Source organism: Pelodiscus sinensis, chromosome 18 (assembly GCF_052426305.1).
Source record: "Pelodiscus sinensis isolate ZL-2025 chromosome 18, ASM5242630v1, whole genome shotgun sequence".
Taxonomy (NCBI): Eukaryota; Metazoa; Chordata; order Testudines; family Trionychidae; genus Pelodiscus; species Pelodiscus sinensis.
The window spans coordinates 6155334-6171639 of NC_143069.1; the positions used below are offsets into that span (position 1 = coordinate 6155334).

Below are 16306 nucleotides of genomic sequence, written 5' to 3' on the forward strand. Positions count from 1 at the left end.
CTGGAAAGAGAGAGGGGCAGTCTGGTGGGGGAAGGGACTAGACTTGAGAAAAGTTCCCCAAGAGACCAGTTAGATTCTCTCTCTCAGAATCTTTACATCAAGATGGGAGGCCTCTCTCAAAATTGGCCATGACATCTTGGACAGGCAGTCCAAAGCTAGCATGGCTCCCAGCAGTCAGAGGAGAAAATGGTGAATCTCCGATGGACGAGAACATGCCGGCGGTAAAGCTAAAAACCTTCAGTTTTTCCAATGGTGGACTGTGAAATAATTTGTAGAAACATGGAGCTAAATGGTTCCATCTGCAAGATTGGCTATTAAATACCAGAGTCTCTCTAACTACCCGCTGCTTCAATTTAAAATCTCCTTATGCAATCCAGCTTTAGAAATGAAGCAGAAAAACTCATTGCAAAGAAACCAGAAATAGCTGTACCACTTTCTACAGAGCCAATCTTTATTTCATTAGTCTCACTTTAGAGCCAGCTCGTTCCTGCGTTCCCCTTTTAGGGGATTGCATCCCCCCACCCCCATGATTTCCCCATGTTCTGTTCAAGGAAAACAAGCAAGGACACAAACGTTCCAAGTAGTTTACTCCAAATCTCAACCCAGGATTGGAAGGATTTGACCCTAGAAGTGCAATACTTAAGCAAACTTGTTTGAATTTGTCAGAGATCATCTGGAATGTCACAGCAACACAGCTCCAGGGAAAGCAGGGAAGAAGCTGGTGGTTTTGAGTAAGAGGTTTTATGGCTGTAGGAAGGGGTAAGAGAGAGTTCTGGAGCAATTTAGACCATTTGCCACTCTAGAAACTAAAAGCTGGAGATCAGGGGTATCACTCCTCTGGTGTCAATTCCCAGCTGGTTCAAACAGGCATTACGCCAGTGATTTCAATGTGGGTCTGATACCAATGCTTTTAAAAGTTACAGGGAGTCCCCACTATAAGTCGCCCCAGTATACATCCGTTCCACACGAAAGTCATTGACATGTGTAGGAACTGATGCGTTATAAGTCCTCCCATTCCCTGCTATAAGTCGTGCGAAACACTCCCCTCAATTTGCTTAAATGGAAGTTGGCCATGGGAAAAAAATTCCCAGCTTTAAGTTGTTTCGCTATAAGTCCAAGTTTTTTAGAACGTATCTTGGACTTATAGTGAGGACCCCCTGTATACCCAACTGGCCCACTGCCATTGGTCTCAGCGTAAGCTGTGCTTAGACCTTGCAGAGATGAATTTGCCTGCCCCAATTCCAGCACACTCGACACATGCGCTCACCACTCTGTGCAACCCTGGGACCAACTCTCAGGACTGGGCTGAGGACACCCCTGTGTTTTCCTCCTAGCAAAAGCAACTTCCACTTCCTACACATTTTAGGTTGTGAGGACTAAACTGCACCAGATCCAGCTCAGCAGAGCAGTCTATATTAGGTGAATTACAGTAGTACCTGGACAGAGGTACGCACCAAGTAAACAACACCCCTGCTCCAGAGCCCACAACTGAAACAATTATTCTCCCCATGGGGGAAACTGAGGCACGAGGCAGCTTAATTTACGTGACCAATCACACGCGGAGTTTGTAGCAGAAGTAGGAATCCAACCCTTGGCCAACAGATCTAGCACCACATAAGTCACAATGGTTTTAAGAGGTCTAGCCCTCCGAGTTGGACCCCATCCTGCTTCACTGGGACACACAGCAGGGGTGGCTGGACAGCACTGGGAGAAAGACTCCCCCGCTCCTGCAGCCCTTGCTCTGCTGGGCAGCTTCAGGGAGACTGGCTGGTGCAAGGACTTTGGGTTTCACGCTTGAAAGGAGCAGGAAAATGGGTGTGCATGTTCACACTGCCCCCTGCTGGCTGGGCATGCATGTACATGCTCTGTGCATCTCCACACACATCCTGCCAGCTGTGTGTGTCCATATTGCCCGCCTGGCTCTGTCCACACTGCCCCCTGCAGGTTGGGCATGCGTATACCTGCTCTGTGCATCTCCACTGGCTCTGTATGCCCATACAAGCCCTTCTCCCTCACTGGCTCTGTGTACCCATACTGCCTTTCCCCCACCCCCCTCTGGCTGTGTCCATACTGTTCCCTGCTAGTTAGACACATGACATCCCCCTGCTGGCTAACATGTGCATGTCTCTACAGTCCCAGGCATGCTTAAGGATGTGCACGTATCCACACGACCCCCTGCTGACTAGGCTTGTGTGTGTCTTTTGATTGGAAACAACCCCACAACCGCTGCCCCCTGCTGGCTGAGGGTGGGAAGGACGTGTGTATATACACTGCCCCCTGCTGGCTGAGGGTGGGAAGGACGTGTGTATATACACTGCCCCCTGCTGGCTGAGGGTGGGAAGGACGTGTGTATATACACTGCCCCCTGCTGGCTGAGGGTGGGAAGGACGTGTGTGTATATACACTGCCCCCTGCTGGCTGAGGGTGGGAAGGACGTGTGTGTATACACTGCCCCCTGCTGGCTGAGGGTGGAAAGGACGTGTGTATATACACTGCCCCCTGCTGGCTGAGGGTGGGAAGGACGTGTGTATATACACTGCCCCCTGCTGGCTGAGGGTGGGAAGGACGTGTGTATATACACTGCCCCCTGCTGGCTGAGGGTGGGAAAGACGTGAGTATATGCATTGCGCCTTGCTGGCCAGGGGTAGGAACACATGTGCCTGATCCTCTTTACAATCACCCATGCTGTTCACTTTGGGCCCCACTGAGGCCCAACCAGCTGAGGAAGGAGCCAGGCAGTGAAAACCACCAAAAGGCAGAGCGGAAAGCAGCCTGCCTCATAAAGGGCCTGGCAGGGCGGAGTGTGCTTTGTCCGGGGCACCAGAGCCACCTGGCAGGGACCCACACAGCCAGCTGGGGTGGCTTGGCTTTTACAGACAGAAGCCCCACAGATCCCTCCTGGCCTGGGGGGGCTAGAGACACTTGTTTAATTGCACAGACAGATCTCAAGTTCAGATGTCCCTAATTCACCCCCTGCGCCTCTTAACACCACCCAGGAGCATCCTCAACGGGCCAGACCCCAGCTGTGGATCCGATCCCATCCCTGCCTACCCCTGTGGGACAGTGACAATTTATCCCCCCCCCCCCGTACCATCCAATGCCAGAACCATATTACCATTGGTCCCCAGGTGCGCAGAGCTGTAAGCCCCACCCCCTCGGGCTGTCACGTTTTCTGCTGGGTCTCTAAGGTGCTGCTGTTAATCCGCCTGGCGCTGTGCAGCCCGGGCCCTGCCAGCAGTGGGTGGGTGAGGCTGACCTGAGCGTTGCTGAAGGAGGCGATCCGGCCGCTGCCCCCGATCTGGATGTTGACGGTGGTGGAGTAGCTGGCCCGATGGGGGCCCGTGTCCCGACCCAAGTCCGCTCTCACTTTGGGGCAATCCTCTGGCGAGCCCGGTGCCCCCGGGCCACCCTCCTGGCTGGCATACCTGGATCGCAAGTCGGGGACAGCTGGCCACTTGATGCCCTCCAGTTCATCAGGGCTGAGGATGGGGGAGTCACTAGGGGGCACTCCAGAGCAGCACCCCACCCTGTCGCCCTCCCCAGGGGACAGGGGGCTCTCAGGGTGCTCCTTTGCCCTCCTGCCTGGCTGAGGTAATGAGGCACAGGGGTGGGAGGTGGGCGGCAGAGGGGAGGAGCGGCGGGGGGCGAAAGGCTGGGCTGGGATGTGCACAGGGGTGAAGGAGTAAGGCCGTGGGGGGGCACAGCTGGCTACCCCTCCTGCAGGGCGCTGGCTGGAGGGAGGGGGAGAGCACACCCGTGGGCAGGCCGGCGCTGGAGACTGGACCCTAGAGCTGGGCTCTGAGGCAGAGAAGGGGGCTGGCTGCTTGGCCCTGGGGGCCGGACATGTCCCCAAGAGACGGTCAAAGGCCAGCAGCATGGCTGTGGGCTCCCTGGGCCAGCTGGCCTCGTGGCAAAAGGCTGGGGGACAGGGTGAGCTGGGAAAACCACGGGCAGCGGGACAGGTGCGGAGCGGGGAAGGGTCCCGCTGGCGGCTACAACGGACCCAGGTGTTGGTCTCCTCTTGGGGGAATGGAGCAGACTGGGGTGCTGGGGCTCTGGAGCCTACGGAGCCAGGAGGCAACCTCGGGATGGCTGAGCAGGGAGGCAGAGGCCTGGTGGGGGCGGGGGTGTCTGCCAGCGGAGGCTGGGTGCCAGAGGGCTCCAGGGGGGCACCATGTCTCTTGGCCAGGCTCTGGCTGATGCAGGAGGCGGCGAGGTACCTGGAGATGGCTGCGGCACTGGACGAGAGGCGCCGGTGTGCCGGGGAGGGCTGCAGGCGTAGCAGAGCCGGCACGGGGCTACGATCCAGGCCAGAGCTGGGCGGAGAAGTGGGAGCCGGCTGGGCCACGGAGGGGCCGGCCCGGGCAGCTGCATCCACGGGCAGCTTGGGGGATGGGTGTGCCACGCTCGTGGCCCGGGAAGGCAGCCGGGGACCACGGCACGGAGGGGCCGCTGGGGACAGGAAGCTGCTGTGGCGCAGAGATGGGGATCCTGCAGGAACAGAGGGAGCAGGCAGCGGCTTGCCATGCTCTGGTGCTGCCAGTGGACTGGCGCCCGGGCCGGGAGGCAGGGACACCTCTCCTGTCCCACAGCTGACGGGCCTTGACAGCCGCTGGGGGAGCTGCTCCTCGGTGCCCAGTGGCCAATCCCTGCCCAAACCCAGGGCCCGCTCCTCTGCCAGGATGGAGGGGCCCGCCCCCAGCAGGTCGGGCTCCGCGAACAGGCCGGCGCACACGCCAGAGGCGCCCGAGGGTGCAAGCTGCTGTTCTGCCCCGGGGCTGGAGGAGGCAACCGGGAGCGCCCCAGCATCCGCGGAAACCTCCCCAGCGACCATCTCGCCCTGTCGCCCGCAAGCCGCTGCCCCCTCCAGCCCAGCTCGGCAGCCTGGCACCGAGGGGCCCTGGGCCCCCTCAAAGTCCAAGGCTTCAAGCACCATGCCAGTTCCACTGGCAGCTTCGGCAGCAGGTGGGGGAGAGCGGCCCATGCTGGGACCAGCCCCAGCCAGGTCTCCTGGGGCTGGGGGGTCCTTGCTGAGCTTTGGGGGGCGCTCCCCTGGCGATTCCACCAGTGGGGGGGGAGGCGGAATAGCCGCTGGGGAGTCTGGGCTGGGGAGCTCCCGGTCGGTGGGTTCCGGATCCTCTGTGGAGAGCGAAGCCAGGGGCTGAGGAGCCAGCAAAGGCGGAGGCCGGTCACTGCGCAGATCCAGAGCATTGTCTCGGGCGGCAGCCACCAGTGGTACGTTCTCCTGGACGCAGTTCACGTGCAAGGGGGGCTCGCGGATGAGCACATGGCCGTAGATCCGGGGCTCGCCTGGGGGAGAGACGGGCAGAGGGGTCACCGGAGAGAGCAGCTCTTGGTTGGCCTAAGTCCCCTTTTCCTCTCCGGAGCTGTGTGGCCTAGTGGGTAGCGCGACAGCGTTCGCTTCAGGAGACCCCAGTTCTAGTCCTTGTATTGTGGCGGGGTGACCGGGGGCAAGCCCCGTGCCTCAGTTCCCCCCGTGAAAGGGGCACGCTGGGCCCCACGCCGTTGTGATGCAGACAAACAAGGGCTTTTTACTAGTCACTCGCCGGCTGCAGGGCTGAGCGCGTGGGCCCCCAGAGCCAGGGGGCAGGACCCAACAGGGCAGAGCCCGGGGTGAGACCACCCAGCCGGCGTGAACAGGCATTAGGAACCACAGAGGTCAAAGGAAGGGGGCTGAGTCCCCTTGCATGGGGCTATTACTCCAAGGAGAGCGCCCGCCACGCCCGCTGGGGGTCTGACCTTATAAACTGACCCGGAGCTGTTCCCTCCGCCTGTCGTGGGAGCAAGGCCTGGGGATGCTGCGGAATCCAAGCCTTTGTTCTGCCTTCCCTAGACATGCGGGAGCAGCAGCCCGCAAGGGTTACAACAGCCTCCCCCCTAAGAAAAATGCCAGCTCTCTTCGGACCCTCGCTGACCTGACTCCGTGTGCGCCCATGAGATGCTGCCTGCGAACAGCTGATGTGTGGCAGGCTGCAGGCGAGCTGGGACTGGAATGGGACATGGCCCCCTCACAGTCGCTAGGAGGTGCTGGCCTGAACCCAGCCTGTTGCTACTGGCCACCGGCCCCTGCAGGGAGAACCATCCTTGTGCTTAATCCCTGCAGATCTTAAAGTGCTTTACCCAGGAGGGGCAGTACCACTTCTCCCCTCTTCCTGTTAGGGAAACTGAGGCCCTGGACACAGCCCTGACCTGGCCAATGGCAGAGCAAGGACTAGGACACAGATCTCCCAGGGCCACCAGGAAACCTGCCTCTCAGACTGAGTCGCTCCTTGCCATCTCACCTGGCACCACCCCAGGGACCCCAAGGCCAAGCTTTTGTTTCATCTCCCACCCTTTGGAGTGTGGAGAAAAGCGCCGGAGGCTGCCAGAAGCCAGACTCAGTTGCTGCGAGAGAAGGGGGGCCTGCTTTCTAGTCCATTTAGAGGGTCGGTGTTGACTCTGGACCCTAATGACAACACTTTCCCTTGCCAGCACTGGGCGCTTGTGAGTGGCCAGGAGCTTTGACAGAGAAACAACCAGTTAATGTCGGCAGAGCTCAGGGGAAGCAGCTCTCCCCTCCCACCACTCTGGAGGCTCAGAAATGTCCCAGTGGCAGCCTCAGGCGTCACTCGTCAGCATACTAGTCCCATCCAGTGGGACACCTGGCTAGAATCCAAGGATGAAATAGGCTACGGAGGCAAGGGGAAGGTAGGTGGGTGTGGTACCCCTTAGGGTCACCCACAGAGCAGACCAGGGACATACACTAGTGCAAATATCTACCCAGCCGAAGCCGGGGACAAGGCCTCCAGTCTCTCTCCACTCCCTCCATCACTCCCCCAAGCCTGCTCTTGGCCTGCAAACCCTTCTCCAGCTGCCTCCACCGCTCCTTCCAGATGTCCCCCCCCAGCACAGCTTTGCTCAGGCTTCGAACTCCCATCTCTCTGGGCGGCTCAGGGACCCCGCTCCACCTGCTATTTAGCTCGGGGCTGGCATGGTGGCTCTGGCGCACCATTCAGCCTGCTGCGGGGTCCAGGCTACGGATGCTGAATTGCATTTCATCAACTAATCGACGGCATTTCCATTGACTAGTCGCTAAGCAGGAGCTAACCCCACCGGCAGGCTCTTAATCCATTTAAAAGGCTGAAGTGCAGCAGGGGAGACCAGGCGCGAGCTGGGACAGCTGATTCTTGGCTCACGCCTGATCCCCCTGCTGCGCTTCCACTTTGTAAATGGATCAAGTCCCTGCCAGCTCCTAAGAAATGTAAAAGGCAGAAGTGCAGCGTCTGGCACAGGGCGTGAGCCAGGAATCAGGAATTCCTGGCCTGCGCCCGGACCCGCACTATGCCCCTGCCCCCTGCGGAGACGGTGCTCGGGGGGAATCGGCTTTTTAGAGACTAGTCGAGTCGCTACTTGACTATGCGATAAGCTCGACTAGTCGCTGACATCCCCAGTCCAAGCACCCAGGGACAGAAGCCAGGCATCCAGATACACAGAGTGAGGGGGCAGGGAAGGCCAGTGGCCAGGGAACGGGGACAAGAAGTCAGTGCCTGGATCCTGCCCCGATCTGGACTGTTAGCCCACTGCCCTGGCATCCAGCAGGCTGATTCAGGAGGGGGGATGGGTCACGGAGCTGTTCCTCTCCAGGGGGCAGGTTTGATCCAGCCATGGGGGGTGAGCTGGCTGGCTCAGGGGGTGGGGAATGGCACAGGGGCAATGGGGGAGGTAGAGCCATGCACACCGCCTGGCATGAGATGGGGTTTTCTGACCCCTGGAGCTGCTCCAGCCATGCCACAGCAGGGGCCCCTACCCACCCAGCCAGAGGCCCTGGAACTCACAGCGAGGGAGGAGGGGTCCTGGCATCTCCTCCCACACGCTTTCCAGGGCGCCCGTCCTGCTGTTTGCCGGGCGGCGCGGCCCGTCCTGCACCCTCCGGGGCATCTTGGCCCGGCCAATCTTCTCGCTGTACATCCGCGCCAGGGCCTGCACCTTGCTCAGGATCCGCTCCGAGTTCTCCAGCACGCAGGGGGCGCTATCCTCATACAGCCCCGGCGGGGGGGTGTAGCCGGCAGGCGGGGCCGTGTCAGCACGAGGGACCCCATTGCTGTGGGGAGGCCGGGGCACGGTGGCCAGATCCGACTCCTCCACGATTCGCAGGGGCTCCAGGAACGGTGCAGGCTCACGGACGGCGGGCCGCCCTTTGCTGCCCCACTTCCTGCGGGGGGCACCAGCTCCCAGGGCATCCACGACCCCCCGCTCTTTCTCCCGCCAGGCCTGCCGGATCTCCGCGCATGACTTGTACTCTGGCTCCTGACTGGCGGGGGGCGGAGCAGCAGGGCTGGCGGGCTGGCCCCTCCCCTTCTCCTCCTCCTGGTTGGCGCCAGCGCCACTATCTTGGTGAATGAGTTGACCTTCCTCCTTCCCAGCATCCTCTGTGCTGGTGCCTTGGAAGGCTGGATTGATAGGCTCGTCCTGCCCCTTCCCAGCATCCTCTGGGTTGGCACCAGGTTGAGTGCTATGGTCGATGGATTGACCCTGCCCCTTCCCAGCATCCTCTTGGTCGGTACCAAGTTGAGTGCCTTGGTCAAAGATCTGGCCCTGCCCCTTCCCAGCATCCTCTTGGTTGGTGTCATGAACGCCTGGGTTGATAGACTGGCCTTGTCCCTTCCCAGCATCCTCTTGGCTGGCGCCAAGTTGCGTGCCTTGGTCAAAGATCTCGCTCTGCCCCAGCTCGGAATCATATTGGTCAAGAACCTGGCCCCACCTCCTCCGAGCATCCTCCTGGCGGGCAGGCCGGGCCTTGGCCCACCGAGCCTTGCCTCCCTCATTGTCCATGGCGGTGCCCTCCTGCTGGGGGAGGCGGCTGAGGTGGAGCACGGATTCCCGCACCACGCCAGCTGGGACGGAGAGGGCACCCTCGCGAGCTGGGGGGTCTGGGGCAGCCTCGCCCGCCTCATAGTAGCCCTTGATCTTCTCGATCAGCAGCCGGTCGTCGCGGGTCAGTGTGGAATCCCACGTGGTCCCACCCGCTGGGCTGCAGGGGCGTGGGCCCAGCCCCACCGACCCAGCCCTGCACGGGGGGCACGCCCCTTTGGCAGTAGCGGGCTGCCCGCTGGATGCCTCACGCCCTGCACGGAGCACATTACTCCATGCCAGGACCTGCGGCTGGCAGTCAGCCTCCTCTGCACCCGGGTCTTCGAGGGGACAGAGAGGGGAAAGGCCCAGCTCCTCTGATTCACTGCTGGGGGGCCGACACAGGGCAGGGGGTTGCATTATTCTGAGGCTGCCACAGGAGGGCTCTTCTGACCCAGCTGCGTCTCCCTCTGGAACCTCACTTCCCTCCGCCAGTTCTTCCGGCCTGGCTGGGTTCAGGGGCAGATCCTGGGGATCAAAGCAGACAACAGCAGCATTAGAGCCGGGCTTGGGGGGGATGTCCCAACAAAGGATTTTTCCATCAGAAAACGCCAACTCGCCGACACCGGACCAGGTGGTGGGGAATGGAGGAATTTCTCCCCTCCAGGGACACCTGGGGTATGTCTAGACTGCAACCCTGTCGGCAGAGGGATGCAGATTAGGCAGGTCGATATTGCAAATAAGGCAGGGATTTAAATATCCTGTGCCTAATTTGCATAAAAATGGCCGCTGCGTTTGATGACTCAGCGTTTTGCCGACTCGGCACTTTGTCGTCAAAAAGCGGCAGTCTAGAGGGGGATCTGTCGAGAACGAAAGCGTTTTTCGACAGATCCCTTATGCCTCCTGCAAGGAGGTTTACAGGATCTGTCGAAAAAGGCTTTCTTTCTCGACAGCTCCCCCTCTAGACTGCCGCTTTTTGCCGACAAACTGATGAGTCAGCAAAATGCAGCAGCCATTTTTATGCAAATTAGGCATGGCATATTTAAATCCCTGCCTCATTTGCAATGTCGACCTGCCTAATCTGCATCCCTCTGCCGACAGGGCTGCAGTCTAGACATACCCCTGGGGAAAAACTTGTTATAGTTTATACATGAAAAAATCCAGCTGATCGGTTCAAACCGGCTCTTCACTGAGAAAGTGAAGCTCAGTGCCAAGGCAGGAGAGCGAGACAAATAAATAACAACCCAGATAAGCAGCTCTCCCGAAATGGGTGAGTCCTTGCGCGTGCTCTTTGTGTACGTGCAACAAAGGGCTACCTGGCTGGGCAGCTCTTGACAAAACCGCCCCAAACGGTGACAGCGCTTCCGGAGAGCAAACGCATCGAAAGCAAAATGAAACGTTTCCATCAAGCAGAACGGAAACCCGTTTCCGACTGGGGACACTCGTAGGGGGTTTGATTCCGTGCCTCCCTTCGGGAAGGGGAACTGTTTGGATTTCTCGAACGTGTTGACAAGATGAGCTGTTTCCTATCCGGGTCTAGCAAGGGCTCTGCAGCCAGCTGTCGCAATCATTGAGGTTTAACTTAATCATCACGGGGCTCCCGGAACCATGCGCTTCCGGAGAATCCCAGCCACGACTCATAGACCAAAATGAAGTTTCTGGTTGCCCAGAAAAGGGTGAAAAACATGCAGCAGAAAAACCCTTTGACCTCAGGATTTCTCAGCAAAACTCGCGCTGGGCTGATGGCTGATGGTTCTGCGCCGGCAGAGCCGGGGTAGAATTTTCACAAGCCCTGACGCAGTTTCAGATCTCAAGTCCCATTGAGGGACGGGGGTAGACTCAGACTCTGAAAGGCCCGGCTGCCTGGCTGCTTTTGAATATGGGGGTTTTGCTCTTAAGTCAGGTGCTTTCGGCAGTGTTCCAGGTAGGCACATAAAAGACTGGCTCCCACCCCCCCCCTCCTGCTCTACCCACTAGACCCTACTCCCTTCCAGGAACCCAGGAGTCCTGGCTCCCAGCCCAGTGCCCCATCCACTAGCCAATGTCACCTCCTTCTCTCCCACTGTGCCCCTGCTCCGCATGTACCTGCTCTGGCTGAGGAGCTGGGCTGCCAGGGCGCTGCACCTCGGCTGTGCCCAGATCCCTGCTCAGCCCCCTCTGGCTGAGCAGCTCCAGGATCTCTTCGGTGATGGACAGCGGCTCCGGGGCCAGGCAGAACGGGGGCGACTCAGCCTCCTCGCCGGGGTCAGACTCCTCAGCCTCCGCCATGCTGGAGGCCAGAGTGCAGGCGCTGCCCGAGGACACCATGGGCGGTGGGGTGGGGAACAGCTCCCCCTCACTGCCCGCGTGCTGCAAAAGGAACAAGGGTGGTCGCCACACCATGAACCCCCCAAGTCCTCCCTCCACACAGGCTCCCCAGACCGGGCACGGGCTAGGGAGGAAGGAGCACCTGTTTTAACCCCCCCGCCCCAGAGCTGGGGAGAGAACCCAGGAGTCCAGGCTCCCAGCATCCCCCCCCCCCCCAACCTCTAAACCTCCCTTCCTTCCCAGAGCTGGGGAGAGAACCCAGGAGCCCCGGCTCCCAGCCTCCCGCTGGCCACACTCCAACACACCTAGCAACTCCCTGCCCCCAGACCAAGGTCCCTTCCTTCCCAGAGCTGGGGAGAGAACCCAGGAGCCCCGGCTCCCAGCCTCCCCCCGGCCACACTCCAACCACTAAATCTCCCTTCCTTCCCAGAGCTGGGGAGAGAACCCAGGAGCCCCGGCTCCCAGCCTCCCTCCCCCTCTACTCTAACCACTAAACCTCCCTTCCTTCCCACAGCTGGGGAGAGAACCCAGGAGTCCCGGCTCCCAGCATCCCTCCCCCCTACTCTAACCACTAAACCTCCCTTCCTTCCCACAGCTGGGGAGAGAACCCAGGAGTCCCGGCTCCCAGCATCCCCCCCCCCCCACTCTAACCACTAAACCTCCCTTCCTTCCCACAGCTGGGGAGAGAACCCAGGAGTCCCGGCTCCCAGCATCCCCCCCCCCCACTCTAACCACTAAACCTCCCTTCCTTCCCACAGCTGGGGAGAGAACCCTGGAGTCCTGATTCTGACTCTCCCCCCCAACCACTAGACCCCACTCCCCTCTCAGAGGAAAGTCCTAGCTCTAGTACCCCCGTCCCCTCCCCGAGCTGGGAGCACAACGCACACCTAGCAACTCCCTGCCCCCAGTCCAAGGCCCATTAGGCAGCAACAAAATGCCAACTGGGGAAGGGAAAGCCCAGAACACGCTGGCCTCTTACCTTCAATTTGGGGGTGGCTGGGAGCCCCCGACAGCGACCTTAGCACGGAAGGAGAAAGACAAACCCAGCATTAGACACCTGAGCAGCTGGCCCCAATCTCAACCAGCACAGACCCAACGGGCCAGCCCCACCTGGGCCGGAGCACCTGCCACTTAGGAACACAGAATTTTCCAACTGGATCCGATGGGCCCATCTGCCCCGGCATCCTGCCTGCACCAGAGGAAAGGGCAAGACGCTCTGGGAAGGCTGAGATCCCAAACTCAGGACTGGACAAGGCAGCCCTATGGGCACCGCAACCGGCTGGGATGCAAGGGGGCTAGAGGGTCAGGATTGAGGGGTACCAGGAGGCTGTGGGAGACCCCCGGCCTGGCAGTGAATGGAAACCGACGGGGGAGGGGCAGGTACGTACCATTTTGCACTCCCATCTGGCTCAGCTCAGTGCCTGGCTCTGGGGGCAAAGGAGGAAGCGTTAGCTGAAGCCCCCGGGAGGAAAAGGCTGTTTGGGTTCCACCCTGCCAGGGAGGACTGAGGCTTCTTAGCTTGCCCAGGGTGCTCCCCTGTAATCACCCACCCCAGCAGGCAGAATGAGAGCCAGGGAAACTGAGGCAAAAAGAGGGGAAGAGACTTGTACAACATCACACAGGGCGTCTTTGGCAGGGAACCCAGGAGTCCTGATCCTGTTGTTTTCTGCTCTAACCACTAGGCCCCATTCCCCTCCCAAAGATGGGACAAGAAGCCAGGTGTCCTGGCTCCCAGCTCCCCTGCTCTCACCACTAGATCCTGCTCCCCCCCCCCCCAGAGCTGGGAGCCAGGACTCCTGGGTTCTCTCCAGTGGCTAGAGCAGCAGGGCTGGGTTCTCTCCCCAGATCAATCCTTGCCCAGAGCCCACTGTCGGAAAAGCCCCGTTTGTGCCAGTCAGGAGGTGCCCCCTCACCCCTGCCCCCGCAGCAACAGGGGGGCACACTCCTCTCCTGCCCTCACATGCTGGCTGCAGGGCACTCACCGGACTTCCTGCGGCCACGGCGGGACTGGGGGGTGCTGTCCAGCTGCAGGACCGGGCAGCTTTTGCCAGCTCTCTCTGGGCTGCATATGAATTCAGGCGGCTCTGAAATGGCACAGGAGAGTGTGGGTGGGGGAGGAATCCTGCCCCGGCTGGGGAGGGGGCAAACGAGCCGCCGTAGGAGGATCAGGTTCTCCCACACTCTGATTAGACCCTGATCCGGTCCCTGGCTCCCACCCACTGGCGTTACCCCCTCGGCAGCAGGGACCCAAACGGACGCCCCGGCTCGGCTCGGCTCAGCCGGCCTGGCGTGTGGCTGGGACCCCCATCTCCCACTGCAGGAGCTGCTGCACCCCGCTTTCCCTGGGTCCTGGGTACCTGACTGCCGCCTGCCACGGTAGTAGCCCCTGGCATCATCCATCCGTGGAGAGGGGGCTGGAGTCTTCAGGGGCTCCGGGATGCAGTGGATCTCCGGGGAGCCTGGGACAGATGAGGGGTTGAAGTCTGCCCCCCAGACACTGCCGATGCTACAGACCGCAGCAAACCGGGCAGTTGGCGGGCCCAATGTTCTACATACATCCTGGGCAGCCCCCACCCCACCGTCCACCCAGCCCCTCCCTCTTCCATTTCCTCCCCCCCCCCCCCCCCCCAGGCCTCTCACTCAGCAAAGGCCACCAGAGATTGGGGGCTAGGAGTCAGGACCCCGGGTTCTATCCCCAGCTCTGGGTGGGCAGTGCAGGCTAGCAGTGAGAGCAGGGGGGGCTGGGTGCAGAGCTGCTCACTTACTTTGGAAATTGTTTTCCAGCAGCACTTGCTTGGCCTGTAACAAAAGGAAAAGGGTGTTACACCCCTGGCTGCAGTGCACGGCGCCCCCTGCAGGGCTAAGAGAGACGCTTAACGTCCAGGGGCCATTATACCCCTGGCTGCAGCTCACAGCGCCCCCTGCAGGACTCAGAGAGACACATAACGTCCAGGGGCCATTACACCCCTGGCTGCAGCTCAGAGCGCCCCCTGCAGGGCTAAGAGAGACACATAATGTCCAGGGGCCATTACACCCCTGGCTGCAGCTCAGAGCGCCCCCTGCAGGGCTAAGAGAGACACATAACGTCCAGGGGCCATTACACCCCTGGTTGTAGCGCACAGCACCCCCTGCAGGGCTAAGAAAGGCGCACACCCTCCAGGGGCCATAACACCCCTAGCTGCAGCGCACGGCGCCCCCTGCAGGGCTAAGAGAGACACATAACGTCCAGGGGCCATTACACCCTGGCTGCAGCGCACGGCGCCCCCTGCAGGGCTAAGAGAAACACATAACGTCCAGGGGCCATTACACCCTGGCTGCAGCTCACAGCGCCCCCTGCAGGGCTAAGAGAAACATATAACGTCCAGGGGCCATTACACCCCTGGCTGCAGCGCACGGCGCCCCCTGCAGGGCTAAGAGAGACACATAACATCCAGGGGCCATTACACCCTGGCTGCAGCTCACAGTGCCCCCTGCAGGGCTAAGAGGGGAGCACAGCCTGCAAGGCCCCACCCCTCATTGGCTTCTGGGAGGGGCGCTAACACCAGCTGAGGGAGGCTGCCAGAGCCAGTGGCTCCATTCAGAACAGGAGCGAGGCCCCACAGAGACCCCTTCGCAGCGCCCTTCCCCTGCTCACCTTCTGAGGGATAGACGCGGGGTGGTTCTCAACAATCAGGCGCTTCAGGTAATGGATCCACAGCCGCTTCTCCTCCTGGTTCCTGGCCTGCAGAGGGGACAGGGAAGTAACACCCACAGCTGAGATGCAGCCACCTCTGGGGTGGGGCGCAGGAGCTGATGATACAAGGGCTTCTCGCCCAGCGCGGAGATGCACAGGGAGTGAGGAAGGTGCCGAGAGGAAACCAATCTGGCTTTTAGCCAGAGGATCTTTAGCAGCTGCAACTAGGCAGGATCTCAGCTGTGTCTGTCCAGCAAAAGGAAAATGCGCCCGAACTCAACCCTGGGGCAGTGGGGAGAACACCCCCTCCTGAGCCGCCCGCCCTACTCCCTGCAGTCTAGCAAGGGGGTTGCACTATGAGGGCAGAGACCCTCCCCCCACAACACAGCGCCCCCGTGCCGCACTGGGGTCAACACTCACTGCAATTGCAGAGTCCCCCTAACCCCACTGCACAGCACCCCCCAGCGCCACCGCTTGGACGCCAGCAGTCGGAGGGGAGTGGACACATCAGCCCTTTGCCTGCCGCCCCTTGGGGGGTTCTCGCTTGGCCCCCTCCCGCACCCTGGCGGCTGTGCTCACCTGCACCACGTGCTGCTGCTTGGGGATGGTGAGGTCCGAGATCCTAAAGCTGAGCGGGTCCTTGGTGCTCTCCGACAGGGCCAGGTTACAGCACTGCAGGGGAGGGAGAGCATGGTGTGGCCCTTCCCCCTCTGGCTGCTGGCCCCTCCGGGGGCCCCGAGTGCCCTGGAAGGAGCTGGGGAGAACCGGTGGGGAGGGGGACTGCCCAGGGACAGGGTGCCCCTCGATGGGGGCCACAGCCCCCATGGGTGGAGGGCGAAAGCTGGCAAAGGGGAAGACAGGCCCCCCCGTAGTGGATTGGGGTGCCCCTCCCCTGCCTACCTCCCCCCAAGGATAAGACGCCCACCTCAAGTGCAGGGCATGGGGGTGTCCCCCTCCCATTGGACTGGGGCACCCCTCCCCATGACTCACCCCCTCCCCATAGGGAGCCCCCTTCCTCACCTGCCCCACCGAGAAGAGAGTGAGCCCTGTCCATACTCCCCACGGAACAGGGGCCGTCCCTCCACCTACTCACCTCCCAATAGGCAGGGAGCCCCCTTCCACCTGCCTGGCCCCCTGGGATGGGACTGCCCCTCCGCCCAATGAATAGGTAGCCCCCCCGCCGAGAAGGGCCCCCCCTTACGAAGATGTGGCTCTTGTAGGCGAAGGCCGGCCCGCGGCGCTTGGCAACCAGGAGCATCTTGCTGAAGAGGAAGAAGGCGCGTTCCCGCCGCACCCGCTGCACCCGGAACTGCCCCTCCAGCACCAGCTCCCCGAAGGCCTGGAGCTCCGGCCCCATCCAGCCCTCCAGCAGCCCCTGCAGCTCCTGGGGGAACATGGCTGCAGATCAGACTCCGCACGGGTCAGGATGAGGAAGGGGAAGGGGGCCCACCTAGGGGGCAGAAGCCAGCTGAGAGC

General features: G+C 61.0%; 1 protein-coding gene across 4 annotated transcripts in view; it reads right to left on the reverse strand.

The window, feature by feature from the left end:
- Positions 1-421: 421 nt before the first annotated feature.
- Positions 422-16306, reverse strand: part of PLEKHG2 (pleckstrin homology and RhoGEF domain containing G2) — a 51983-nt gene continuing 36098 nt past the window's right edge. For all 4 annotated transcript variants that reach the window (XM_075915280.2, XM_075915278.2, XM_075915282.2 and 1 more), the window contains 11 exons: positions 16032-16214; positions 15410-15502; positions 14792-14878; positions 13923-13956; positions 13515-13616; positions 13140-13241; positions 12546-12584; positions 12137-12174; positions 10936-11199; positions 7836-9378; positions 422-5310 (listed from right to left, as the gene is read on the reverse strand). In XM_075915280.2, the coding sequence (XP_075771395.2) occupies positions 3164-5310; positions 7836-9378; positions 10936-11199; positions 12137-12174; positions 12546-12584; positions 13140-13241; positions 13515-13616; positions 13923-13956; positions 14792-14878; positions 15410-15502; positions 16032-16214 (4632 nt within the window). In that variant the 3' untranslated portion in view covers positions 422-3163. The remainder of the gene's footprint in view (positions 5311-7835; positions 9379-10935; positions 11200-12136; positions 12175-12545; positions 12585-13139; positions 13242-13514; positions 13617-13922; positions 13957-14791; positions 14879-15409; positions 15503-16031; positions 16215-16306) is intronic.